This window comes from Lupinus angustifolius, chromosome LG04 (assembly GCF_001865875.1).
Source record: "Lupinus angustifolius cultivar Tanjil chromosome LG04, LupAngTanjil_v1.0, whole genome shotgun sequence".
In the NCBI taxonomy this organism is placed as follows: domain Eukaryota; kingdom Viridiplantae; phylum Streptophyta; class Magnoliopsida; order Fabales; family Fabaceae; genus Lupinus; species Lupinus angustifolius.
Window position 1 is genome coordinate 8,493,778 of NC_032012.1, and position 26,464 is coordinate 8,520,241.

Consider the following 26,464-nt stretch of genomic DNA (forward strand, 5'->3'; position numbering starts at 1 on the left):
TGACATATATTATTTATAAAAGGACTATCATACATTATGGTTAAATTGCATTATATTCATTACTGAATTTTGTACATTTTTATTTTATATTGTTTTAAACAATTAGGTAATGAATAAAAATGTATAAAATTTGGTAGTGAATATAATGCAATATACTCATAATGATTCATAGTCCTTGTAGAAATAATATATGTCAAAGTTATAAAAAAATTAAAAAAAAAAGCAATAGGTGGGTGTTGAACCATGGACCTCTAGGTTCCCATAAAAACCAAGAACCACTAGGCTACATAACTCTTTTGTTATTATTATACAATGGAAGTCATCTTAAGGGTACACGACTTCCATGGAGAGAGACTTCCCCAAAATCGTGGATCCCATCCACGACTTCCTCCCGAAGTCGTGGATCCCATCCACGACTTCCCCCCGAAGTCGTGGATACCATCCACGACTTCCCTAAAAATACACTACTTCCATAAATATTTTGAAACATATACCAAACGAGTGATAGTGTAGTCAAACTACACTATCCACGTAAATTTTCCACATTTTAACTAAAAAAAGGCATGCATGCATCTACCACATAACAGTGAAGATAGATTAGGAATTCAAGACCCTCTGCAGTTATAAGATCTCATGAATTAAAAATATTTTTTTTTGAATAAAATATAAAAAAACAAATCAGTCATTGGATGTTCTAGGGGTGAGCATGGGCTAGGTTGGGATGGGTTAAGGCTTGTCCCTCATCCGGCCCTAAATGTTGGCGGGTCATTTTTTGAACCCGACCCTAGACCTGAGACTAACACGACCCTAAATATCGATTAGGTCAACCTTTAAACCTGAACTTAGACTCGATTAAATATAATGCATACTCATTTTAGATAAAGTCTTCCCAATATTATTTATTATTATGAATGTATAATTTGACGTATAAAATGATATATGTATATATATTATTAATCTTGTATATATGATGGGAAAAAAATAATCAATCATACTTTCGATCAAAAAATGTCGTTACTTTGTAGTTTGTACACACTTGAATAGAGACACATACAAACATGATGAGTGAGTGATCATAGGATGGGTCATGCTTGGTTCCTACTCGATCCTAAATATTGACCGGGTCTAATTTTTAATCCTGAACTCAACCCTAAACCCAATGAGACCCAATCCTATCCCGACCCAATCGTAATTGGGCCATACCAGATAAGCGGGTAGGGTCGATCCTGCTCACCCCTCCGAGAAACCACCCTCTTATCTTGAATGAACCATTATGAGTTGAGACTACTAAAGTATAAAAAAATGAAGCTTATCAAGAGGCACAATAAAATCTTACTCTTCCTTTGTATATAGTCAATAGTCACACTTCCTCAATTCTTTAACCTTAATATTTACAAAGATATAGCACTCACGTGGTAAATATTACAACCACATTTACTTACACTCATCCACAACTTAGAGCTATAACAACTAGACCTTAACTCACTATATCTGCGGTCAATTTGTCCAAAATTCTCTGTCCATTCTGAGAAGCAATTACCACTGTGCATCTGCATAACACACAGTAGGAAGAATATTAATAGAACCAATGCAATCACTTTTTAAACCATATAACTTTCTATAAATGATATGTTCTGAAGCATGCTTGCATTTTACTCACTAAACTGACACTTGTTGAGAGGGGCAACCACGCACTCTGAAAGAGATTAGTTCTTTACCTATAGAGTGAGGGGTACCATTGATTATACGGAAAAAAAACATAAACTACAGCTCTAAAATAGAAGACATTAAAATTATAAACTTGGCATCTCTTTTTTCCAGATGGAGAAATTATCAAATAGAAAGAAAAAGAATGAAATTAAGAAAATATGGACTACCAATAATTAAGTTGATAACATTATTTAAAGCCTAAGCTTGTTTTTCATGATAAATGAAATTGTCTGACTGAACCATTTGATGTTTTACATGTACTGTACTTTCTGTTGGTAGTTTCTCAAACAAATTTAAGGAACATAGTAATATAAGGTACTAGGTTTAACAGAAAATCATTGTCAATCATTTCAAGTTCAATAGATACTCTAAAATCAATATCAAATCATATTTTTTGATAAATGGCCATCTTATCTAGTTCAAGCAGTGAGATGGTGCCAACCAACATTAGGTATCAGCACCATGGCTTTCAATTTCAACCAATCCGTAGTTGATAGTGAAGGTCGTGTAATTAATACTTGGGCTGATATTATTAACCGAGCTTATATAAAAGAGTATAAAAATTAACACAGAAAACTAACGGGATTTTAGATATGACACCATGGTCCACCACGCCGTAAACTTTATCAAGGCTTTTCGCTACTTCAGCTGCAAGTAATACCAACTCAACAGAATCAACCAGCAAAAAGACTGAGACTTAGCACTTGATTCAGACATCACAATGGTAGAACTTACCAAGGCTTACTATTGGAGATGTGAAGATAACATCAAGGACATTATGTCCTTCTCTGGTGACTAGAGGGTAGTCACCTCCAAGAGGACCTGCTAGCCCTATAGATGATCTTCTCCAGACCTTCATTTACAAAGAGCGTCAATAAAAATATTCGGAATATATGAGAGACATAAAAAAACCTCTTAGATCAAGATAAAACAAAATAAATACAGGAAATAAAAGAAGAATACATCAGCTTGAAAAATCTCTCCAATCCCACTGTAAGACCACAATATGAACGGCCCTAAAGTAAACGGCGTGTTAGCACACTGAAAGAAACCAATAAAACAACTCTAGTCTATCCCATAAAAAGATGGGAAGGAAGAAACTTCTGACAAAAAAACTCAGGCATCACACTCCACTTTTGTAATTTGGCAACCTTCCTTTGTCATTGCTTCACCTTATGCATAAAGGATAAGGTTTTTGGCTCCTGGTTCTTATTTTTGTACAATTTTATTATGGCTTCTTATACAAAATCCTGCTGCAAAATCGCAATTCACAATGCTATTCCACCGATGTTCTTGTCATCTGCTTTCAGAGTTAGGAGACAGATAGTCATCTTTTTGTATAGTGAAGTTCCCTGACAACTTTGGAATCAGTTTTTTTTAACCTTTTCGAGGAGCAATGGGATTGTTTAGACTCCTTCAATCATTTCCTATTTACTCATTTGGTAGAAAAAAAGGTATGTAAGTCTTGCTATGAGGGGTCATACTGAATTTGTAGTTCTTTTGAGGGAATAACAGCTATTTTCTTGTCTTGAGGGTCGAGACGCGTGATAATGAAACAAAAAAGGGTGCCTCACAAACCTCGGCATCACCCAGAAACATGTCCTCGATCTCCTCAGCAGTAGGCATCCAATTGAGCTACAAAGAAAATGTGGAGTATTAAAGACACTAAGCAAAAGAAAAGAATAAATGACCTACTAATTTGCATAGCTGCTTACAGACTGAACTAAAACTGGAACAGAACCTTCCAGACCATCTTTGTACTGGTTTTCTTCGATAATGAACACAAGTTTATTGGCAGCATTCAGTATAGACTACACAAAAGATGGGAAATCGGAGGAAGAATCGATTATTAGAATATGAAAATTTATCTTCAGTTCTTCACTGATAAGTACAGAAGAGAATGGTATAGTAACTCACCTTTTCCTGGACTATAGACTCCTCACTTTGCAATTTCCGGCGCCCAATAATAGCAACAAGTGTTCCTTCTTCTATAACATCAGCATCATCAAATGCAAAATCAATCTACAATGGAGCAATTTCCAGTGAATCAACATTAATATTTCAATTCGATATGGAATAAAATAAAGACCGACTCAACTTCATATCCAGATAATCTATAATTACTTTAATTTTTCTCCCTTATGCTTTAGCTTAATTGTATGAAAAAAAACATAGTTATCTCTTTATGTGAGAGACTTCTGTTTTTTCCGGAAAATTTAAAAGAACTAATTTGACTAAACATCAAATGAAAATGTAGATGATAATTTTTGTGCGCACTTGAGAACTGTCTTGGTAGGTATCCAATGGAATCCCAGCCTTTGCTGCCTCACTTGCACTTGCAACAGACCTGCATAAACCAGAACGCATCAACATCACATGAAAATTTCCATTACAAAAGTAGTCAAAATTCATAAAACAGTTAGTTTAAATAAACAGTTTTGATTTTTTAAGCAAAAGAGTAGTATGAAGTGAAAGGAATGGAAGAAGTGGTTGATGTAAGAAGTAAGAAGTAAGAGCTCACATGGGAATCCCTACTATATCTTTCAAATTACCGGTCCGAAGCTGGCGACCCAAATGTTGAATGGCCATACCAGAAGCATGTCCAGACCCCAATCCTACAACCATCCCACTTTTCACATATGTATCCACCTACCAAACAACCAAACATATCTACAAAATCATTCAATTCCCAGCACAATGGGCATAAGACAGGCATTTGAAACATAAATAGTTAAATACTCAAATTTGACAAATATGTAATCAGTTTACTTTAAAAAACAAAAAACTTAGTAAGCGAACACCCGATTTTTAGTCCCTGCAATCGAAAACACCAATTATATGAGTCCTTAAATTGTAGTCCCTCATTATTCAGTCAAGTTGGACATAAAGATCAATTTGATCAAAATATTACAGTTCAAGGACTAGCATGTTAATTTCCTAAAGTCAAGAACTAGTACAGTACTTACAATTTCAAGGACTAAAATTACTAAAATGATGATTCACTCCTTAAAATAAGCATATTAGCTGTTGAATAAATTGAATTTGAGTAAATGTTTTGCCTTACATGCATGGAAAAATCAAAAGGAATTTTTTTAGAAAAATTGCAAAATGCAGACATAAGGAACCAATTCATACATTACCAGGTATGAAGTTGAAGTACATTAAATTATTTTGTCAAGTAATTCACATAAAATAACAAAAAGGGGATAAAAAGATATGGATGATGAAGTAATACAGTGAATTGAGCTGCTCGGAGAAGAGCAGAACTATCATCAAGACAAGAGCGAGTAACCATTGTAAGAAAATTGAATCTAGTTGTGGTTCTTGGAGGTGTTGGTGAATGAAGAAGAAGCCTTGTTGTTGAAAACGATGAAGAAGGTAGTGAAGTCATTGGTTTACAGTATAGTTCACAAAGTTGTTAACTTTCACCATTGATAATGGATAAGGGATTATTATGGCCCCTCTTTGAATGAATGATAACAAAACTGCATGTATAAAGTAAAAATTAGTGGGCAAAATCCTCAACTTTTCCATTGGTTCAAGTGGTACATGTTTGATTCGTAAGGTTTTAGATTCGAGTCTTATGAATAGAAAAAATGTCAAATAAAAAAAGGTAGCCCCACATAGTCGTGGATGTTCTGCTCGGATTACCTCTCATGCGATGATATAGTGTGAAACCAAAAAAAACTTTTCTTTAAGCTTCAATGTAACTATGTCCATTTATTTAAAAATATATATATTACATTTTCGGCTTTGTGGGGAGATATTATCCTCTCACCCGCTTCTATTTACCACTATGACCTCTCCAATCTACGTTCTCAAAGCCATTGTCGGTAAAGAAACTCCAAGGGTATTATTGACAAATCAGTCCATTTGCAATGACTCATATAACCTTACATTGCCGTGCGCATCAAGCACTCGAAACGACAGCGTTTGCATTTTCCCAACGCGTGTCCCTAACTACAACAGTGGCGTTTTCGTTGTATAAAAGGCACATAGGGGTAGTTCGGGTAATTCAAAAAAAGAGCAAAGTAATAGAAAAAACGCGTCGTATCTTAAATAGTGGGGGGAATGAGAATCTTTCTCTATATTTCATAGGCACACCAAAACGACTCTTTCGTAGTCCAAAAGCTTCGTCGTTTCGGTTCATGGTTAGGGTTTCGAAAATTCTCTCGTAGTCGCATCACAATGTTGCAAAAACCTACTCTCTCTTTCGCTATGCTCTCTAATTCTATCCCGGAACTGCGTTCTTCGCTAGCCATGGCTTAATTTTGTTTTCTTCATTTTCTTTTTCTAGGGTAATATTTTCTTCTTTCTCTCTCTGCCTGCTTTATTTATTTGTTTATTAATTTATTTCACTTTAGTACTTGCTGTTGTATTTCGTAAATGTAATATCTTATTATTTATGTTGCTTTCTGTTTGGTGTAGTATTATTGATTTTTAATGTAGGTTGAAGGAAATTGAGTTTTTGTTTTTGTTTTATGTTTTCGTTTGTCAAATTGGTTTTCTAATTTGTTAGTTACTGAGCTATATATTTAGGGTTTGGAGGTTCTGATAGGATTTGTGATATGTGAAGAACTGGTGTTGATTTTGGGCGTCATATAAAATAGGCATTTTCACTGCATTGAGTTTTTCTGCATGCTATAGTTTGACATTTGTGGCCACCATTTTGTATGTCCAATTATGATTTTTGAATGCTTATACTTCATTTTATGGCTGTATACAGTGGTGGCAGTTCTGGTATGGAAATGTATGATGTTTCTGAAACTAGAAATCCAGATGCATACTTGGTAATTTTTTATGAAACTTGTAGCTTATGTCCTAACTTTGATATAATCAGGTTTCCTTCAATGATTTCATATTCTTGTAAATATAAGCATTTGACTTGTATCGTTATATGTATGATACTATGATTTATGACAGTCAATAACATGTGCATCATTGTTTGACTTAGATTGAAGGTGCTGATTTTAATTCACACTTCAGAAGCCCTAATTTTGGACAAACCGAAGTCATGTTGAACGAAGGAGCCCCTGAGTTTGTTGTTGATCAGAACTTTTATTATCCTGCTGCCACCAATTATGGGTATTACTGTACAGGTAAGTTTTAGAGCATGTTTATGTCATGTCTCCTTTCGTTTGGTGGTATTTTAAATATACATCATATTTATATGTTATTTGTCTTGGTTAGGTTTTGAATCGCCCGTGGAATGGGAGGATCACCATAGGATTTTTGGTGTAGATGGTCCTGATATTCAGTACACGGTGAGTCTAGCTCCTGTCTGTCTTTATCTCTCTCCATTTTTTATTTTCAATCAGTGGTTGATTTTAATGTTTTTTTATCAGGGTGCACAGAATGATAGCATGCCCTATGTATATTATAGCTATGGATATGCACAGTCTCCATACAATCCATATAATCCTTACATTCCTGGTGCTGTGATAGGAGTTGATGGTTCTTTTGGAGGACAGCAGTATTATGCCATCCCCAATTATCAAAATCCCATTGCTTCATCTGCTTACATTCCCTTTGTTGTTCCACCTGACAATTTTCCTGATAGTTCCGTGGACTCCTTGTATGGAACCAATGCTTCTGTCAGTAGACCTGATGGAAGAGGTTTAAAACATAAGTTCAGTTCAGTTTCTGGTGATTTTTCTAGGAACTCTTCAAAACCTTTATCAAATCAGACAAGTTCCTTGGCCAGGGTACCTGAAGGGCCTAGAGCTAATGATGGAAGGAAACAGGACTTGATACATTCAAGTGTTTCTGGGAGTTATTTTCCCAACTTATCTTCATCTGCTGTCAATCAGGTAGGGAACGTCTCCTTTCACATTAGAGTTAAATGAGTGTACCCTGACTAATGCTGTTGGTTAAGTGAGAATCGAAGTTTTTCCCTGAGTAACATTAGTTTCTTCTACATTATGAAAGACTTTGCCTACCTACATGTTATTATTTTTTGACAAAGACAGGTGGAGGGTAATGTTAGATTGCGGCCTTCTCCGTAATTTTTTTAAAAATGTCTGGTAGTTTGATACTGGGATGATGTATTTTCCCCTTTAAAATCGTTAAACATTTCTTGCTAACTGGTTGATGGTTGTATTTCGTGTTATGCAGGGTAGAAGTTCTGGTGTGTCAAACCAACATGTAGATACTATCGCTAATGGAAATACGTTGTCTCATCGTACTCAATTGAAAGTAGATCCTCATAATAGTGGATTTTCTGATTTTGGATCTACATCTAATGGACAATCTGCAGCTTCTAAACTTTGGCCGAAGGTTCACATTGGAAAAGTACCAAGTGACGTAAATGGTGGTTCTGATGTATTGGGTGAGCAAAATCGAGGTCCTAGAATCAGTAGATCAAAACAACAACTGTCTGTGAAAGCCTATACAACGAAGGCAGGAGATGGTAATGAGCAAGGGAGCATTGTCATTTATCCTGACCAATATAACAAGGAGGATTTCCCTATTGACTATGAAAATGCGAAGTTTTTTGTTATAAAATCATACAGTGAGGATGATGTGCACAAAAGCATTAAATATAATGTGTGGTCATCTACACCTCATGGAAACAAGAAGCTGCATAATGCTTATGATGATGCAAAGAAAATAGCAGCTGAAAAATCTGGAGTCTGTCCTGTCTTCCTATTTTTTTCTGTGAGTTTCCATTATGATGTTTCAATGAGTTTTGATTCTGGTTTTTTCTTATTTTTTATATGCAAGCCAATTCCATTATGCTTGCCACACTGACATTTCATTTTATTTTTTATTTAATGCAGGTTAATGCAAGTGGTCAGTTCTGTGGGGTTGCTGAGATGTCTGGTCCAGTTGATTATAACAAGGATATGAACTTTTGGCAGCAAGATAAATGGAGTGGGAGCTTCCCTGTAAAATGGCACTTCATTAAAGACATTCAAAATTCAAATTTTAGGCACATTATATTAGAGAACAACGAGCACAAGCCAGTGACTAATAGTAGAGACACTCAAGAGGTATACATATCATTATTATTTCTGCCTAGCAACTCTTGTTAAATTAAGAATTGGCAGGATTTCTCTTAACCTTTAACATGAGTCTGTAAGTTTATACTTGAGTAGTTTCCTTAAACTTGTTACATGTGTTTGTGGTTTCATTGTGGCTTTGTTTTGATTCATTATATTTTTCCTTTATTACTTAGTTCAAACATTGACTATTAAATGTCCCTTGCCTATGCGCAGATAATGTATCAGAAAGGTTTAGAAATGCTGAAAATATTCAAAAACCATACTTTGAAGACATCTTTGCTAGATGACTTTATGTACTATGAAAACCGTCAAAAGATCATGCAAGATGAGAAAGCAAAGTTCATGATCAAGAGTTTTGAAAGTCCATTTATACCACCTTTGGAAGCTCCACGTAAGTTAAATTTTGTTGTGAACACACCTGGGGTCAATGATGACAAGAATTCAAAGCCTAAGGAGGATGTTGGTAGCTTAAAGCAAACTTCAACTTCCAGTTTTGAGCAAATTGTCAACACTTCTAATGTCCCTAGCATCAAGTCAGTTGATGACAAGGTTGAGAAAGTTGAAGTTGACAAAGAAGATATTTCTTCTATTTTAAAGATTGGCTCAGTCACTATTACCCCAAAACTAGTTGGAAAAAAGCAATCCCTTGGTTCTAGTAATAAAGAACCAACTGATGTTGTTACAGTAGGGTCAATGCAAGTCAAAGTTAAAGGATTTGCAGAATCTTCTGGTATCTTGAAGGTTGGCAGTATCCCACTTGATACTAGATCATTGCAACCAAGGAAAGGAGATGGTGCTATTAAAAATGGATCTCAACGTTAAATTTTGCATCTGCATTTTGAAGGCACTGTTTGGTTCTTGTTTTATTTTTGGTGAAGTTGGATTAATATCTCTACCCAATTGTATAAAACAATTGGGAATTTGAGTTTCTCTTCCATCTTTTCTCACTGCTCTTTTGGATTTTCTTGAGACTGAAGTGATGCCATTGGTCTTGGAAAGGTGTTAGTGCTGACTCAAAAGTTTCATGAAAGTATAACCTCTTTTTTGCTTTGAGAAAAATGCTTAAACTTTCGTCCAACTCCATTTTCTGTGATTCGGCTATATTAACAATATTTCATGTCCGTTCTATTGTCTTTGAAAGTATTTCATTTGGTTTTAAAGATGAGGAACTGTAATAATTACTGAATTAGAGCTTCATTTTAAGAACATATAATATCTTTGTTTGGTTATCTTGTCTCTTTTATAGCTTGAATGACTCTGTTTTCCATCTTTCTACCTTGCTGTGTTTTAATCTATAGGAATGAAATTATTAGGTGGTCTTTAGGATGCATCACACTGCCATCCAATATTATTAGGTGATGTATAATGGCATTCAACTTGGAATATGATGTGTGTGGAGCTATTTTCTCTATGACACCAACATCATGACTCAATTTTAGTCTCACTTCAAATAAATCCTAGCTGTTAGTTGCTAAGGTCGGCTACATTTGTCTTAAATAATGTTAATGTACAACAATTGGTTTAATTCTAAGAGAGAAAGTCTCATCAAGAAGTTTTGCTTATGTTTTTTTCTTGGTGTCCCTCTAAAAATATTAGATTAACATTCATTTGATATAATCTTCTTAATCATGCTTCTAACGTTCTCTCCATATAATCAAACCACATAAGATATAATTCTACCTTATTTTCTATAATAGGAATTAACCCAACTTTTTCATACTTATTACAATGTAGGTCCCTAAAAAATAGACCAAATTCCTATATATCATGTCTACTCATCACACACCATGGCAGTACACCCAAACATGGGGACGAATCCTAAGTAACAAACATAAGATCACAACTCATAACAATTTACTATTATGGTATATATTCCATATAAGCTAAGCAAGCACAAATATAAGGTAACATGTCCTTAACTGCATTCATATTCAGAGAGCTCTCCCACTGTGTCAGGTACAAGAAGCTGCATAATGCTTATGATGATGCAAAGAAAATAGCAGCTGAAAAATCTGGAGTCTGTCCTGTCTTCCTATTTTTTTCTGTGAGTTTCCATTATGATGTTTCAATGAGTTTTGATTCTGGTTTTTTCTTATTTTTTATATGCAAGCCAATTCCATTATGCTTGCCACACTGACATTTCATTTTATTTTTTATTTAATGCAGGTTAATGCAAGTGGTCAGTTCTGTGGGGTTGCTGAGATGTCTGGTCCAGTTGATTATAACAAGGATATGAACTTTTGGCAGCAAGATAAATGGAGTGGGAGCTTCCCTGTAAAATGGCACTTCATTAAAGACATTCAAAATTCAAATTTTAGGCACATTATATTAGAGAACAACGAGCACAAGCCAGTGACTAATAGTAGAGACACTCAAGAGGTATACATATCATTATTATTTCTGCCTAGCAACTCTTGTTAAATTAAGAATTGGCAGGATTTCTCTTAACCTTTAACATGAGTCTGTAAGTTTATACTTGAGTAGTTTCCTTAAACTTGTTACATGTGTTTGTGGTTTCATTGTGGCTTTGTTTTGATTCATTATATTTTTCCTTTATTACTTAGTTCAAACATTGACTATTAAATGTCCCTTGCCTATGCGCAGATAATGTATCAGAAAGGTTTAGAAATGCTGAAAATATTCAAAAACCATACTTTGAAGACATCTTTGCTAGATGACTTTATGTACTATGAAAACCGTCAAAAGATCATGCAAGATGAGAAAGCAAAGTTCATGATCAAGAGTTTTGAAAGTCCATTTATACCACCTTTGGAAGCTCCACGTAAGTTAAATTTTGTTGTGAACACACCTGGGGTCAATGATGACAAGAATTCAAAGCCTAAGGAGGATGTTGGTAGCTTAAAGCAAACTTCAACTTCCAGTTTTGAGCAAATTGTCAACACTTCTAATGTCCCTAGCATCAAGTCAGTTGATGACAAGGTTGAGAAAGTTGAAGTTGACAAAGAAGATATTTCTTCTATTTTAAAGATTGGCTCAGTCACTATTACCCCAAAACTAGTTGGAAAAAAGCAATCCCTTGGTTCTAGTAATAAAGAACCAACTGATGTTGTTACAGTAGGGTCAATGCAAGTCAAAGTTAAAGGATTTGCAGAATCTTCTGGTATCTTGAAGGTTGGCAGTATCCCACTTGATACTAGATCATTGCAACCAAGGAAAGGAGATGGTGCTATTAAAAATGGATCTCAACGTTAAATTTTGCATCTGCATTTTGAAGGCACTGTTTGGTTCTTGTTTTATTTTTGGTGAAGTTGGATTAATATCTCTACCCAATTGTATAAAACAATTGGGAATTTGAGTTTCTCTTCCATCTTTTCTCACTGCTCTTTTGGATTTTCTTGAGACTGAAGTGATGCCATTGGTCTTGGAAAGGTGTTAGTGCTGACTCAAAAGTTTCATGAAAGTATAACCTCTTTTTTGCTTTGAGAAAAATGCTTAAACTTTCGTCCAACTCCATTTTCTGTGATTCGGCTATATTAACAATATTTCATGTCCGTTCTATTGTCTTTGAAAGTATTTCATTTGGTTTTAAAGATGAGGAACTGTAATAATTACTGAATTAGAGCTTCATTTTAAGAACATATAATATCTTTGTTTGGTTATCTTGTCTCTTTTATAGCTTGAATGACTCTGTTTTCCATCTTTCTACCTTGCTGTGTTTTAATCTATAGGAATGAAATTATTAGGTGGTCTTTAGGATGCATCACACTGCCATCCAATATTATTAGGTGATGTATAATGGCATTCAACTTGGAATATGATGTGTGTGGAGCTATTTTCTCTATGACACCAACATCATGACTCAATTTTAGTCTCACTTCAAATAAATCCTAGCTGTTAGTTGCTAAGGTCGGCTACATTTGTCTTAAATAATGTTAATGTACAACAATTGGTTTAATTCTAAGAGAGAAAGTCTCATCAAGAAGTTTTGCTTATGTTTTTTTCTTGGTGTCCCTCTAAAAATATTAGATTAACATTCATTTGATATAATCTTCTTAATCATGCTTCTAACGTTCTCTCCATATAATCAAACCACATAAGATATAATTCTACCTTATTTTCTATAATAGGAATTAACCCAACTTTTTCATACTTATTACAATGTAGGTCCCTAAAAAATAGACCAAATTCCTATATATCATGTCTACTCATCACACACCATGGCAGTACACCCAAACATGGGGACGAATCCTAAGTAACAAACATAAGATCACAACTCATAACAATTTACTATTATGGTATATATTCCATATAAGCTAAGCAAGCACAAATATAAGGTAACATGTCCTTAACTGCATTCATATTCAGAGAGCTCTCCCACTGTGTCAGGTAAACCTTCTCTTAAGCAATCAAGTGGAGGTATAGTCACAGTTTCTTGAGTTCCATAAGCATTCCAACAAAAAGGGTCATCAAGTAATTCTCCTTCATATGGATAAAGCTCAACCTCAGAGATTGTTATGTTTGTGCATGCAACACTGTCACTACATGCAAAATGTATAGGAGGAGTTCTCACATCATAAGTACCCTTTATGTTCTTAAATGATACATCATTTACATGTACACCTGAAGTTTGGTTAGTACATTCCTTAGATAAGCAATAGTATTGGTCTATAATGATGCAGTTTCTGACATTCTCCATTTGTATGTTCTCAAATTTCAACCCTGTTACTGAGCCTGTACCACCTTGCCATGTCTTGATCCTTAGACCATTGTCTGATTCTCTAATGTCGGTGTTCCGAACGGTTAAGTTTGAGACACATGCCTTGGAATTGTGCACTCCTAAGCTTCCAATGCTGTGTATACATGACAATAAGTAACTTTTATATAAATCAACTTAAAGGGCAAAAGTGAAAAGATGTTGTGATCTTAGTGACTGGTAACTTGATCTGTTCCAACTGTTAAAGTAATGTAGTTATATAGATCAGTAAAAGAAGAAAATAACACATGTGAACAATTTTTTTGAGAAATATTAAGGAGCATTTGAAGGTTGAAAGTTGATTTTCTTTATTCCAAACCCAACTTTTTCATTAACTTTTTGCTGAAGATAAGTTGGAATGTCCTAAAGATACCTTGAAGAGTTACAACATTCATTCAAGTCACCTAATTTTTCATTCATTTTTCGACATTATTCTAGAATCACGGTAGGGATATTAACGACTTCTTTGAGTAAACAACTTAATTAAATGCTTATTCGATAAGCTAAAAAGAGCTTAATTTCGTAAACTACTTTGATAAGCTTGTTGAAATAAGCTTACAACAGCTTATAAAAAAGTTATCAGTCTTTATCAGAAATTCTCATTAGTCCAATTAAGCTAACCTATAACCCTTCCAAATAGCTATGTTTGGTTAACAGAAACTTTATAATGTACCTAATCCCATGGCTAGGAGCACAAGTTACACCTTGTATATCTACATCTGAGCACCCAGGTCCAATTGAAATGCAATCATCACCTATTCAAAAATCATGTTTAGTTCTTCTAAACTACTCACTTTACATATAGAAGAAATAAAGAACTAATCATTCATAGTGCCATGTTGAGAAAGTAACAAAATACACTTTAGTCTTTACCATTGCTTATCATGGTGTTATATATTCCAACACCTTTTGTGTTTCCAAGGTGGATTCCATCAGTGTTGGGGCTGAGTTTTGGAGAATAAAGTGATAACTCATCAATTAGTACTCCTTGGCAGCCATCAAATTTTATATGGAACTGAGGACTGTTTTGTATTTTCAGCCCCCTTAGCACAAGATTAGAGCTCATGAAGAACCTTAACATCTATGAACAAAAAGAAAAAAACTTTTTAGTAGAAAACTATAGAATAGTTATCTAATGGTAGAGTTATATTATGAATAGTTTACTCACTGTTGGGCTATCACATGGTCCTGAAACAGTTTTTCCATTAGGAGCCTGAAATAGTGAAATACCATTGTTTAGAATCACTTTAGTGTGATTTCATTCAACAAATCAATACATGGTGGACAATGTTATTAGTGACTAGATGAAATGATTACCCTGTGAGGTTTGCAAGGGAGATCCCACCATTGTTCTCCATTGCCTTCTATTACTCCGGTACCATTGAAAGTCATTTGATCCAGATTATAAAACACAAGCCATTGGTTTCGGCTATCGTTTTCAGGCCAAGAATCTGGTCCATCTGGTGGCATGACAGTACCATCCACCTGTTTATATTTGAACAATGTAAGTAGCCTATACATATTCAATCCTCGAATGATTACGGACTCGCCAGATAAGTACTCGAAAGTTTTTCGTCACCAATTAAATCCTTAGAACGACCGATATAATGACATTTTGAATCTTCTAAGGACTTATCTAACAACAACATAATCTTTCAAGGGCTGAATTGAGGACTTATTTAAAGAAAATGATGTGATGAACTAAGAAATTCAACAAGCATTCTTACTTGAAATACTAATCCAGGCTTGCATGGACCTGAAAATATAGTTGAAGTGATCTTAAAACAGTAATCTTGTGGAGCAAGAATAACAGCATTCTCAACTGCACAAGCTGCTTTCCATGCTGCTCTGAATGCAGCTGTGTCATCAGCAGAACCATCACCAATTGCTCCAAAGGATGTTACATCAAAAACACAGTTTGAAGGAGAGTCACTAGGATCATTTGGATATGGATCAGAGGGCACAGTAGGTGAATAATAAGGTGGTGAAGAAGGGTCCTTAGGGTCAGAGGAATCAGAAGGAGGCTCAGGAGCTGTAGAATTTCTCTTCTGTTTCTTGTGAAAATGGTATCTTCCTTCCACATTGTGCAAATTGTGGATAAAAAGTATCATAGTAATGCATAGTATAAACAACACATGAGTGAAACTCATGTTGAAGTTAACTAACAATGTTTGTAGTAATGTAGAACTACAAATTGTTCTTTAGATTATATCTGTAGATGGTGGAAAATTTTCAGCTTCAGAAATATTATTGAGAAAAATAAACTAGGAGAATGATTATGGACTAATATCTAGAGGATTCAAAGAAAGTTAGGCTAGTAAGGATTATCATGAAGCTAAGGTTCTTATTTATACTAAGCATAGATGATAGTGAAGTAATAAATTCTCAGACATAAGATTGATACGTGTCAATTTGTGGTTGATTAAACTATTAGTGTTTCAAGGAAAGTGTTGGAATTTTTAGAGGCCTTTTTGTAGGTCCATGTTCTGTAGTGACCCTGGCAAGGTTTCTTTGTTCTCCAACCCAAAATTTTTGATCAAATTATTGTTTTTTCATTGTAATGTTCAATGTGTTGTGGTCCAAGTTTAAGTTGTGTGTTCATGGCTTATAAGCTATAAGTTTTTTTTTAAAAATCCACTATAATGAAACAGATTATTAACTTATTGTTTATCACACAAGGTCATTGAATAACTTATAATACCGCATATTGAGTTTCAAGGGGTTGAATTGTGGTAAAATTACTTATAATCTTACATTGAACTAAGTTAGAGAAAATTCATATATAATTTTCAACTGTCATGTATGTTTATACATTATGCTATAAGCCTATAACTCCTAGCTTATGTAAAACCACAATGATAATTTTTTTTTTGTCTTACAAAAAGTGATTTTTTTAACAAGCTAATAAAATTAAAAAGTGATTTTTTTAACAAGCTAATAAAATATATTTGATTTTTTAGCATATGTGTCTAGTTATGTGACATCTGTGATGTGGTTTTACCTGATAAGAGGCCAAAACAAGTGATGCAGCTATAGTAAAATCAATTGTATTTAAGACACTGCATGTGAATTAAAGCTATAAGTTAGATACAAATCAATTAAAACAAAAAGTAGCAACCAGTAAAATAAAATGAAGTTAACCATCATGGGAATTGTGTACAAAAACAATTGTAGTTTCACAGTTAAAAGTGAATCACATTCACCTTTCTTGTTTAAGTTAAATTTTACCTTTCCATTTATGAATAAGTCTTTATTGTGCTTGCTAGATTAAGCAAATAGCTTTCTGATTATTGATTAAGATGTCTTTTATTTCCTCATTCTTGGGTACATTCTACTAAATCTAAGACAATATATCATGTGCATTTTACATGGTATTTAAATTAAAACTACAAGAGAAGACATGTATAAAAATAATTAGATTAAAATATAATTTGAATTTAAATAATTAAAAAAAGACAAATAACACATAAGCGATTGTTTATAGAGTATAATAACATTAATGTTGTAAAAACTGGTTCGTGCCGACCGGTTCAAGAGGTAAACCGTTTCTAATACTAGTATAGTACAACAATTATATCGGTCATGCAATCATATCGGCTAAAACGATGATACCAGCCGGTTTTCAATTGAATTGTACCGGTTATACCAGTCGATTTTTATTTAAAATTAATTATTTAATGAAAAAAAATATTGATGTTTTATTAGTTTTTCAACATTAATGTTAGTATATTATATATGTATATCTAACTTCACCGTTATGCAGTTTAATTAGTAAACTACCCGTTAAACCCTTATACCATTGTATCAAACAGGTTTGATGAACAGTAACGTATTAATAACATTGAATAACACACTCATTTACCTTGCTATACACCAAAATATTTGCTTGTTCTATTATACACTTTTTATGAACATGTTCTATCCTATTTGACTTCACAAACACATAGGCCAAAGTACTTAGAGAATGGTCCTTTCACAAATAGTTTGGCCAAAATCAGAATGGAAAAATATAACTTTGCTATGGTGCTTGATAAGAGGAATATAAAAATAAAAGTGTAAATTTTTTTTGGTTTCCAGGTATCCTCGCACTGTAGGCAATCATGTCCGAGCCGGGAACATTCACAAGTACGTGGGGTTAACTCTCCTAACGGACATTTTTTCATCCACAAGACTCGAACTCGAGTTTTTGCTTAAGGGGAATCAAGCATGTACCACTTGAACCAACACCCGTTGGTAAATAAAAGTGTAAATTGAGTGAATGTGGTGTTGATGTAAAAGAAACACAAACCGTGACTCTTTGTTGTTGTTTAGCACCTTGTGGCCACAGATTGTTGGGAACATGTATAAGGTACACGACAACCAGAATTAACATATTCACGGGTCGAATCAAATTTGTTTGATTTAGTGCATAAAGAAAACAAAGATAAATTACACAAACATGGATATACATAGAAATGAGACTAGAAAAGTAGAGAGTGACCCTATCATAGAAAATAAGACACCCCATATATATTTCTTACGTGACAATTCATGCAAATAAAAATAACTGAGAAATCAACTAGACTTTGTGATTTTACCTTATGATATAAAAATTTCTGTAACCATATCCAATGCAATGTAGTTAATGTGAAGTTTATAACTCCATGTATGCCAAAGAAAAATATGGTGCAAAATATGAAGACTTGGTTTGTAAAACATGGTGTGAGGAGGCTTTTATAGAAGGGTAAATATTTCAGAAGAGAAAAATGGAAATGTTGGGTTTGTCCTAACATGTCACATGTGTACATAATTTGACAGAGACTTATTAAAACTTTTTTCTTCTAAAAACCAAATTGTGTAGTAAAATATCAATTTAACCTCTAAATTTAATATCATTTATCAATTATAAATTTATTCCTTGAAATTATGTATGAAATTTAGTTCTCAACTTTGCATGTTGTTATTCAATTTTATAATGTTAGGGACAATTTGAAGGAAAATTTGATATTTTATTTCTTTTGATCCCTAAAAAGGTGAAAATATCCAAATTGATTCTTGAAACTTTTAAATATCAGTTAAATTATTTAAAAAAAATGTAGGAATACTTTAGTCACTAATTTGATCTCATTTAATATACATTTTTAAAAGATGAATTTGAGATTTTCAGTTTTTAAGGATGAAAAGAAGAATGCTAATAAAAATTGAAGTAGCATTCTAGGGTTTTGTTCTGAAGAAAAGTTTGAGTGAAGATTGTAGGTGCACTTTATTTAGTGTTGCAGGAGTTACAGTAGTACTGTCTGTGATTCTTAGTCACTCGTGAAGTAACTGGTTCATTCCATCATATGTGTGGGTCCCAATATCACAATCATTGATATTTGATAACATACCCATCAGAGATAGATACACACCAAAACACATCTTCTGTCCAAGAATATGTATCATCCCACGTGACATAAACTGTGATTAGTCAAACAAATAATATTTTTCTGACTAATCATAACTCATGACTCACAAAAAGATAGAAGATGTGCTCCCGGATATATAAGTACCCTTGTTGTATTACATTTCCAACTTCCAAGACAATATATAGTACTATACATCATTCACATACTACTCAATGTGAAAGAGAGGGAACTCGTGTTGTTGAGAGAATTCACGGGGTGGTGGTTTCTTGTGTGTATGTCACGGGTGAATGGAAATATGGATTATATATAAAGTTTATTACTGATTTAGTGTTAATTATAATTGCTGTTATTTTAAGACACTGATGTTGACAGCATATGAATATTAGGATATAAAAACACATAATTCTGGTGTTTGATTCTGTGTGTTTCTTAGTAACCTTATTATTTTATAGTTAATGTTCTTGTTTGTATTTGTTTCATGATAGTTTAAATTATAATTAAACATAGCACATAAAGTTTGGGATGGACCAGTTAAGAGGAAATGTTGTTAGGACTTCCAAGTTCACAGGCGTTTTGCCTATTCAGATTAAAGGACAAATGCAACCACGTGAAGGATATATGGCTGAATTTTTTATTGAAATTTTACAATGTTTATCAACTGTGGAAATATACCAGCAAGACGTTGATTTAATGGTTTAAGGCTCTGTTAGATTATTAGAACGACTAAAAAATCAAGAATTCAATTTCTGTGAAAGATATTTGTTTAGAGGGACAGTCGCTCAACCCGAAAGAGGTTAATTTCTTATCAAAAGATGAAGGAATATTCATGTCACATTTAATAAAAGTTTATTGTCCTGGTCCAAATCAATGAGTATATATTGTTGGTAAGTATAAATAAGGATGTTGGTAATTTGTTAGTGAGGTACTAGTAACTAAGAATGATAATGGATGTGATAAATGGTGGTGGTAATTGTGGTTTTGGACCTAGTGATAATGGTTATATTATATTATTCATAACTATTATGTAATGCATTCATAATTAAGGTTAGGGATGTGTTAAGTAGTGGTCTAAGAATATTGTTTAAAAAAAATACAAAATGGGTATGTCAAGTTTAGAAAATCTAAGCTCAAGACTTTTCAATGATAAACAAATCATTTTTGTCCAGTGGTGTAAAGTCTCACTGAATTCCTAAGGTCGAAAGTTTGATTCCTGAGAGTGACACTTGTTGAGAAAAACATCTACAAATTTCGAAAGAGATTAATTCATTACCTAAAGAATGATTATTTAACTTAACCATCTCATTTTATCAATCATTTGGATTGCTCTCCTACTAAATGGATGAATGGTAGTAGATTGGGTATCCGTTAACAAAAATGAAATGAATAATGAGCATGTTGGACTTTGTCTAAAATAAAATAATGGGCCATTTATAATTCTTATTAGGTCTGGGTATACAAGAGGCTCTATGAATATTTTCAATGATACTTACAATTATTTATAGGATTGATATTAATGACCTTGGGAACTATCAATCAATTATTTACAGGTTGTAGCAACTTTTGTTGGCCATCCATGTTTTTTTTTTATAAAAAGAGTATTAGTGATGCTTAAATTTGAAATTATATTATTTTTCTTCCTATTTATATGTGTAACTTAAAAATTATATAATTATTTTTTATTTACATATCATTTATTGTTTTCCTGATATATTATTTTTTTTCTAATGCCATTTTTTCACCATGAAAATTGATAAGGTGCCATCAACCTCAACATACATATAAGAATTTGGGATGACAATAAGTCTGGATAGATCAAATATTGCATTACTCAGACTCGTTCCGTTTTACCATTCTAGGTTTTGGATCTGTCCAAACTCGTGCAGGTACCCGCTGAATCTGCTACTCGTGCAGGTACGCGCTGAATCTGCTACTCGTGCATAATTGGGTACCAAGTGGATTCACTAACACCTAACAACTTATACATCTTTGTACTTTTCTATAATTAAGTATCTTATTTGAGACAATCAAAAGCAATGATCATAACAATTATAAAACATAATTGAAGTCCTAAAGAAAATGAGAGAAGTAGGAGGATGATCTAAATGTCATAGAAAAAATGACCATGAATGAGCCAACCCAACAAGATGGCAATCACATTTGTTTCTTCTTCAATAAGGCCTACCACAACTTTATAAATCATCTCATTTCTATATTTTTTACTCAAAACTAGTTGCCAATCCATACAAAGTACAAACACATTGGAATATCTTAACAAGGAGCCATCCACTTTCTTAATATTGTCACCGCATGCTACAATTTCATTACCAACAATAAGTTTTTTAAGATGAGGTTAGACATATTTTTATATGTAGAATTTTAGAAAAGCCCAATATTTTATTAAAAGGAATCATTTCAAATAAGTTGAGTCATATATTTTTATGGGACGAACCTAACCTAATCCTACTTTTAAAAAGGAAAAATGAAGAATGGATAAAGGAATGACACTTATTAGGTTTGAACCCACACAATTATAAATCATGTATGATAAATTAACCAATTTATTTGACTTGTATTATAAATGGAGAGGTAAATATGCTAAAATGATCATTCAACTTATTTTATTTTATTACATTTCTCCCTTTCTTTACTTTTCATTTCATATTCTTAATGCTGCTTTTTTTTTTTTTTGTTATTATGTTAGTATATCCATTATTTATTTTTGTTAGAGGTCTATCCCTTATTATGTGAATATAGGAGTAAGCATAACTTGGTTTTCTATGTCCACCCGTTTTAACCTGATCATGATTGATCTAAATATGGTTGAGTTAAGGATTGAGTTTAAGTTCAAAAACTAGATCAAACAATATTTAGGGTGAATTAGGGATAAACATAATTCGACCTTACCCCTCTCATACTCACATATTCATCATATTTATATGTGTCTATTCAATTGTGTGTATCAATTACTAATAGTTTTTGGCCTAAAATTTAATTTATTCTTTAATTTTATCATTATATATATATATTGAGAATATTTATATAATAATAAGTAATATTGATAATTTTTTATCAAAAAAAGAAATATAATATTCGTAATAGAATCTAAGGTTAAGTTCATATCAAAAAAATAATCCGATTAATATTTAAAGTTGGATAATAATCCTTATCTAAACATAACCCATATCTCTTTTAGGTCATGACAAGTCATCAAGAAATTACATATAGAAACATGAGACAAAAAAAAAACAGATTTAAATGACTAAGTTGAAAAAGAAAAGTGATAACCAAATTGAAAATAAATGTTAATGGTGCAAATTTGCCAAATAAAAACTCTTATATAGGGTTTATGATATTTGATCTGATTCCTTATCTAACTATCCCAAAGTGTTGTATCAGTGGTTGAGGAATATAGCAATGGCTTCTCTAACTCATCACTTATGTGCCCTTCGTTCTTCTCCACTCTCTTCAAAACCATTCCTTACCCATCATCATAAACATAATCCTCGCACTTCCATTGTTTGTTCTTCAATTGCAATTTCTAGTGCTCAAAACAAAGAGAGAATTAAGCTCAAACAACTTTTCGATGATGCTTATGAGAGATGTCGCAATGCTCCTATGGAAGGTGTTTCTTTTACCCTTGAAAATTTCACTGATGCTCTTGAAAAATATGACTTTGATTCTGAAGTTGGGACAAAGGTATCTTTTTTCCTTTCTTCTTTGCTTTACTCAATTTATTCACCATTTTCATAAAGTTGTAAACTTTGTTAGTGAATGGCATAGTTTTCGTTGACTTTTTCAATTGGGTTGTTATGATTTTCTGTTTAATTCTGTATTTTGGACTTGTTTTAGTTGAAGGTGAAAAGGGGTGCGATTGAATTGGAATTTGTCGCCATGTTTATGCATCAATGAGAATGTTTACCTAGTAATAGTGTGTGGTTGGGATAAGGTTACTTTAAAGTGAATAAATGGTTAGAAACCCTTGGATTATCAATGGGTTCATATTTCAATGCAATCTAGAGATTAAATCAAAGGTGGGTACAACCTTAATTGTTTAGTTGACACATTTGCTCACTTTGAAGGAGCTAGTTCATTTTGGTTGACATGCTAGTATGGAACGGGATAAGGCACGAGTTTCGCTTCTATGTTTCGAACTGAACAGTATATAAGAGTTAAAAAGTTGAACATTTTGGTTCCATTAATCGGTGGAAGCAAATAGAACAAACAAGAGGTTATTTGAGTGGATTGATGATGTTGGTTTGTGTTTCAGGTTAAGGGCACTGTATTTGGTACAGATGCTGGTGGAGCTTATGTAGACATTACCGCAAAGTCTACAGCGTACTTGCCCTTGCAAGAGGCAAGCATTCACAGAATTAAGCACGTACATGAGGCAGGCATAGTTTCCGGTGTCAGAGAGGAATTTGTAATCATTGGTGAGGTTGAAGCTGATGATAGCTTGATCCTGAGTTTAAAGTCTATCCAGTTTGACCTTTGTTGGGAACGCTGTAGACAACTTCAAGCAGAAGATGTTGTCATCAAGGGTAAGGTAGGTTTTGCTACCGTGAAATTCAATTTCTGTCAATATTTAACATAAATTGTGTTAATTTCAAATCAAAATAGTTATGACTTATGACATTGATTTCTAGTAATTTCTCTATAATGTAATTATTATAAAGTGAAGCATAAGAAAAACTGTTTTTATTACATTTGCAAGATGGTTTATTTGATCTGTTTAATTACATAAACTGATTCATCTCCATACCTGTCTCTTTATCTCCTCATGTATGCACTTTGTGTGGCAGATTGTTGGTGCAAACAAGGGTGGACTTGTGGCTGAGGTGGAAGGCCTTAAGGGGTTTGTTCCATTTTCACAGATATCAACGGTTAGCTCCTAACCTACTTTGACATTTATGGACTTGTATCAGATTCAAATTTGTTGTTTGACAAGAGTTCAACAAAAAAACCAGATGACTGTGAATGTGACCAAATTGTGTGCTCTTTTTACCAAACAATGCAACTTTCAAAGCTTTAATACAATAGTCTTTAACTGTCTTTGACAAGTATTGGTGACACAAACTGATAAACATTAATCTTTCCATTATTCTTATGAATGTCAAAATTGAGTCATGCAATTTTGTTAATGGAATTTGCACGCTTCATAAGTCCTAATGTAGGTTATTCTGGATAAATATACAAAAGAAGTCTCTTTTCTTGTTCGTTTCTGCCATTCACCTTTCCCTTTCTGAAAGCTATAATTTTACCTTCCAACTCACTCATTCCCTCTTTATTTTCTTCTTAGAAATCAACTGGAGAAGATCTTCTCGAGAAGGAACTTCCTCTAAAGTTTGTGGAGGTAGATGAGGAACAGTCGAGACTTATCCTCAGTCACCGCAAAGCTGCGGCTGACAGCCAGGGACAGCTAGGAATTGGATCAGTTGTCACTGGTACTGTTCAAAGCCTAAAGCCATATGGTGCCTTCATTGACATTGGTGGAATGAGTGGTCTTCTTCACGTCAGTCAAATCAGTCATGATCGTATAACTGATATTGAAACTGTTCTTCAACCTGGTGATACTCTGAAGGTAAAACCTATAATAAATTACATGGAAATTTGCTTAGAATTACAGATGTGGCGTGGACATAAAGTCTCATTTATTCTTTGTATAGGTGATGATCTTAAGTCATGATCGGGAGAGAGGCCGAGTTAGTCTTTCCACGAAGAAATTGGAACCCACACCTGGTGACATGATTCGCAATCCAAAGCTTGTCTTCGAGAAGGTAGTATTTTAAAGAAAGGATCTCAAGCCTTTTTTGTTTGCTGCCTATCTAAATTACAGTTGTAGAATATCAATGCCTCGATTAGTCATGGTTTATTTTCACTTCCTGCATTTTCTCCTATCTAATTTTCCGAGTTCCTGTTTCTGTTTTACGTTGTACTTCTTTTCATGTCATCCTATAATCATCCACATCACAATCATTTCCATTAGCATTATCATTTTGGAAGGAAAATCCACACATTTAATTCTCTATTCTTATTAGGCGGAAGAGATGGCTCAAACATTCAGACAGAGGATAGCCCAAGCAGAAGCTATGGCTCGTGCTGATATGCTCAGGTTCCAGCCAGAGGTATTCATTTATTCATTATCTGTTTTAAATTCTGAAAATGAAAAAAGAATATATAGAGGCTTACATGATTTTCAGATATTAATGGATTTTGGGTATTTCAGATAGCTGACCTTTCAGCTAACTTTATATATGTGAAGGGCAAAACAAAACTTAACTAATGTTTTTTTTTGGGTGTGTATGATGCTTTCTAATAAGAATATAATGTGTCCTACTTTTATAGTTTTCAATGATGAGTAAAAAAGTAATACATATGTTATGTTTTAGTTAAGTGATTTTATAGCATTCTGCATACTGATTTTATAGCATTTGGTGAATCTATTTGTTGATTGTTGTTGTATAATTTACAGAGTGGATTAACTCTGAGCAGTGATGGGATCTTAGGACCACTTACTTCAGATTTGCCTGCAGAGGGACTGGATTTGAGTGAGGTGCCCTCAGTTGAAGATTCTTCTTGATTCTAAATTTATATTATATGCATTTCTTCTCATTTATTCATCTTCCACTCCTTCAAATTTCAAATACAATGACTGAATTTGTATAAGCCTTAAATGTACTAAATTGGACTATGAAGAAACACTAACATGGCTTTTGTGGTGCTTGTTAGTTTCTGATTTTTTGTTTCTTTTGAGGTGATACTGTAAAACAAAAAATAAAACATGGTTCACTAGATTTTCTTCTGCTTAAAAATATTGATACAAAATTTCAAAGGAGAAACATGGTAAATATTTTTAAAGATATTGATTTTGATAACATTTTAGAGAGTGGCATGTAATCTGAGAAAATGTAGGTTGGTAGAGAGATCATAAACATTGGTGCATCGCCAATTGTGTTGTTAGGGTGTGAGAGATCCTTTATATGTATGAAGCATATGATTATCCATTTTCTCTTTTCTTTTTTTATGCATATGGCATCACCATTTCCTTTATTAGACAAAAAAACTAGTCTTGATTCATGCCTTAAAAAGGGAGGGAATAAGTCATGAAATCAATGGAATACCACACGTGTGTGCAGGACATGTATAACATTACTAAGTTATTTTTTTATTATGCAATTTTCCACAATGATTTCAATAATCTTTATTTTGATATATGATTTGTACTCAAATAAGAAAGCCATTATGGTTAGACATGCTTTGGCATAGTGTGCAATTCATGTTAAGGGTGAACTTCAAATCAGGAAAGGCTTATGCTATTCGTAGACCATTGAGTATTCATTGCAACAAATCTTTCAAAATCTTCTAGGATTCTCACCGATTACTACATTTATTGTGAATATTGATGAATCAAAATGGATACAACCAAGATTCTTCAATACACACGACAAAGATCAATCCACTAGCAGAAATCGGATTAACATTTTATCTTGATACTAATCCTATACTAAATCTGAGAATTAGACTATGAACCATTTTCACGCATAATCAAAGGTCTTTCCTAAAGATTTAAATCATGCTTTAGTCAATTATTGGTAAGTCACTGTGTCATTTAACAAGTGCCTATTTGAATATGTGTTCCTTTTAACTTTGAAACA

At 33.4% G+C, this 26,464-nt stretch overlaps 5 protein-coding genes and 1 long non-coding RNA gene across 9 annotated transcripts; 3 read left to right on the top strand and 3 right to left on the bottom strand.

Annotated features, from left to right (window-relative positions):
* On the bottom strand, positions 969–5,181 carry LOC109345531 (probable ribose-5-phosphate isomerase 4, chloroplastic). Of its 2 annotated transcripts, none has more exons than XM_019584588.1 (9): positions 4,946–5,181; positions 4,232–4,359; positions 3,975–4,057; positions 3,628–3,734; positions 3,426–3,521; positions 3,289–3,345; positions 2,446–2,563; positions 2,292–2,358; positions 969–1,550 (listed from the first exon to the last, which is right to left on the bottom strand). In XM_019584588.1, the coding sequence occupies exons 1-9, from the start codon at positions 5,099–5,101 to the stop codon at positions 1,478–1,480; spliced, it is 885 nt and encodes a 294-aa protein (XP_019440133.1). In that variant the 5' UTR covers positions 5,102–5,181; the 3' UTR covers positions 969–1,477. The 2 variants fall into 2 exon arrangements, with proteins under 2 accessions (XP_019440133.1, XP_019440134.1); XM_019584589.1 differs by having other exon boundaries at positions 3,628–3,732; positions 3,988–4,057; positions 4,946–5,179.
* Positions 5,882–9,874, top strand: LOC109345533. 2 transcript variants are annotated; one of them, XM_019584594.1, is made up of 8 exons: positions 5,882–6,008; positions 6,437–6,500; positions 6,665–6,809; positions 6,901–6,974; positions 7,056–7,520; positions 7,825–8,367; positions 8,490–8,702; positions 8,928–9,874. In XM_019584594.1, exons 2-8 carry the CDS (start codon positions 6,453–6,455, stop codon positions 9,534–9,536), a joined length of 2,097 nt encoding a protein of 698 aa, XP_019440139.1. In that variant the 5' UTR covers positions 5,882–6,008; positions 6,437–6,452; the 3' UTR covers positions 9,537–9,874. The 2 variants fall into 2 exon arrangements, with proteins under 2 accessions (XP_019440139.1, XP_019440140.1); XM_019584595.1 differs by lacking the exon at positions 6,437–6,500 and having other exon boundaries at positions 5,889–6,008.
* Positions 9,587–10,667, bottom strand: LOC109345538. The gene is made up of 2 exons (XR_002107422.1): positions 10,435–10,667; positions 9,587–9,951 (listed from the first exon to the last, which is right to left on the bottom strand). It is a non-coding gene; the product is annotated as an uncharacterized LOC109345538 (long non-coding RNA).
* On the top strand, positions 10,678–12,315 carry LOC109345537. Its single transcript, XM_019584600.1, has 3 exons — positions 10,678–10,758; positions 10,881–11,093; positions 11,319–12,315. The coding sequence occupies exons 2-3, from the start codon at positions 10,917–10,919 to the stop codon at positions 11,925–11,927; spliced, it is 786 nt and encodes a 261-aa protein (XP_019440145.1). The 5' UTR covers positions 10,678–10,758; positions 10,881–10,916; the 3' UTR covers positions 11,928–12,315.
* LOC109345535 (polygalacturonase At1g48100-like) lies at positions 12,841–15,747 on the bottom strand. 2 transcript variants are annotated; one of them, XM_019584597.1, is made up of 7 exons: positions 15,466–15,746; positions 15,156–15,432; positions 14,746–14,913; positions 14,597–14,641; positions 14,302–14,509; positions 14,102–14,183; positions 12,841–13,525 (listed from the first exon to the last, which is right to left on the bottom strand). In XM_019584597.1, the coding sequence occupies exons 1-7, from the start codon at positions 15,576–15,578 to the stop codon at positions 13,021–13,023; spliced, it is 1,398 nt and encodes a 465-aa protein (XP_019440142.1). In that variant the 5' UTR covers positions 15,579–15,746; the 3' UTR covers positions 12,841–13,020. The 2 variants fall into 2 exon arrangements, with proteins under 2 accessions (XP_019440142.1, XP_019440141.1); XM_019584596.1 differs by having other exon boundaries at positions 15,156–15,747.
* LOC109345536 (30S ribosomal protein S1, chloroplastic-like) lies at positions 22,170–25,532 on the top strand. The gene is made up of 7 exons (XM_019584598.1): positions 22,170–22,508; positions 23,080–23,355; positions 23,612–23,692; positions 24,109–24,390; positions 24,476–24,586; positions 24,848–24,934; positions 25,282–25,532. The coding sequence occupies exons 1-7, from the start codon at positions 22,227–22,229 to the stop codon at positions 25,387–25,389; spliced, it is 1,227 nt and encodes a 408-aa protein (XP_019440143.1). The 5' UTR covers positions 22,170–22,226; the 3' UTR covers positions 25,390–25,532.

What these genes read in the sequence shown, in the direction of transcription:
- LOC109345531 (XM_019584588.1), bottom strand. Translation starts at nt 5,101, where the DNA reads ATGACTTCACTACCTTCTTCATCGTTTTCAACAACAAGGCTTCTTCTT. An exon ending in AGTCTATAGTCCAGGAAAAG is followed by an intron (nt 3,522 to 3,627) that starts GTGAGTTACTAT and finishes TCTTTTGTGTAG; the next exon opens with TCTATACTGAATGCTGCCAA. An exon ending in TGTTTCTGGGTGATGCCGAG is followed by an intron (nt 2,564 to 3,288) that starts GTTTGTGAGGCA and finishes TTGTAAATGAAG; the next exon opens with GTCTGGAGAAGATCATCTAT.
- LOC109345533 (XM_019584594.1), top strand. Translation starts at nt 6,453, where the DNA reads ATGGAAATGTATGATGTTTCTGAAACTAGAAATCCAGATGCATACTTG. An exon ending in TTATGGGTATTACTGTACAG is followed by an intron (nt 6,810 to 6,900) that starts GTAAGTTTTAGA and finishes TGTCTTGGTTAG; the next exon opens with GTTTTGAATCGCCCGTGGAA. An exon ending in CTTCATCTGCTGTCAATCAG is followed by an intron (nt 7,521 to 7,824) that starts GTAGGGAACGTC and finishes CGTGTTATGCAG; the next exon opens with GGTAGAAGTTCTGGTGTGTC.
- LOC109345537 (XM_019584600.1), top strand. Translation starts at nt 10,917, where the DNA reads ATGTCTGGTCCAGTTGATTATAACAAGGATATGAACTTTTGGCAGCAA. An exon ending in ATAGTAGAGACACTCAAGAG is followed by an intron (nt 11,094 to 11,318) that starts GTATACATATCA and finishes GCCTATGCGCAG; the next exon opens with ATAATGTATCAGAAAGGTTT.
- LOC109345535 (XM_019584596.1), bottom strand. Translation starts at nt 15,578, where the DNA reads ATGAGTTTCACTCATGTGTTGTTTATACTATGCATTACTATGATACTT. An exon ending in GACCATGTGATAGCCCAACA is followed by an intron (nt 14,510 to 14,596) that starts GTGAGTAAACTA and finishes TTTTGTTCATAG; the next exon opens with ATGTTAAGGTTCTTCATGAG. An exon ending in TAACACCATGATAAGCAATG is followed by an intron (nt 14,184 to 14,301) that starts GTAAAGACTAAA and finishes ATTTTTGAATAG; the next exon opens with GTGATGATTGCATTTCAATT.
- LOC109345536 (XM_019584598.1), top strand. Translation starts at nt 22,227, where the DNA reads ATGGCTTCTCTAACTCATCACTTATGTGCCCTTCGTTCTTCTCCACTC. An exon ending in CATTTTCACAGATATCAACG is followed by an intron (nt 23,693 to 24,108) that starts GTTAGCTCCTAA and finishes TTTTCTTCTTAG; the next exon opens with AAATCAACTGGAGAAGATCT. An exon ending in TGCTCAGGTTCCAGCCAGAG is followed by an intron (nt 24,935 to 25,281) that starts GTATTCATTTAT and finishes TATAATTTACAG; the next exon opens with AGTGGATTAACTCTGAGCAG.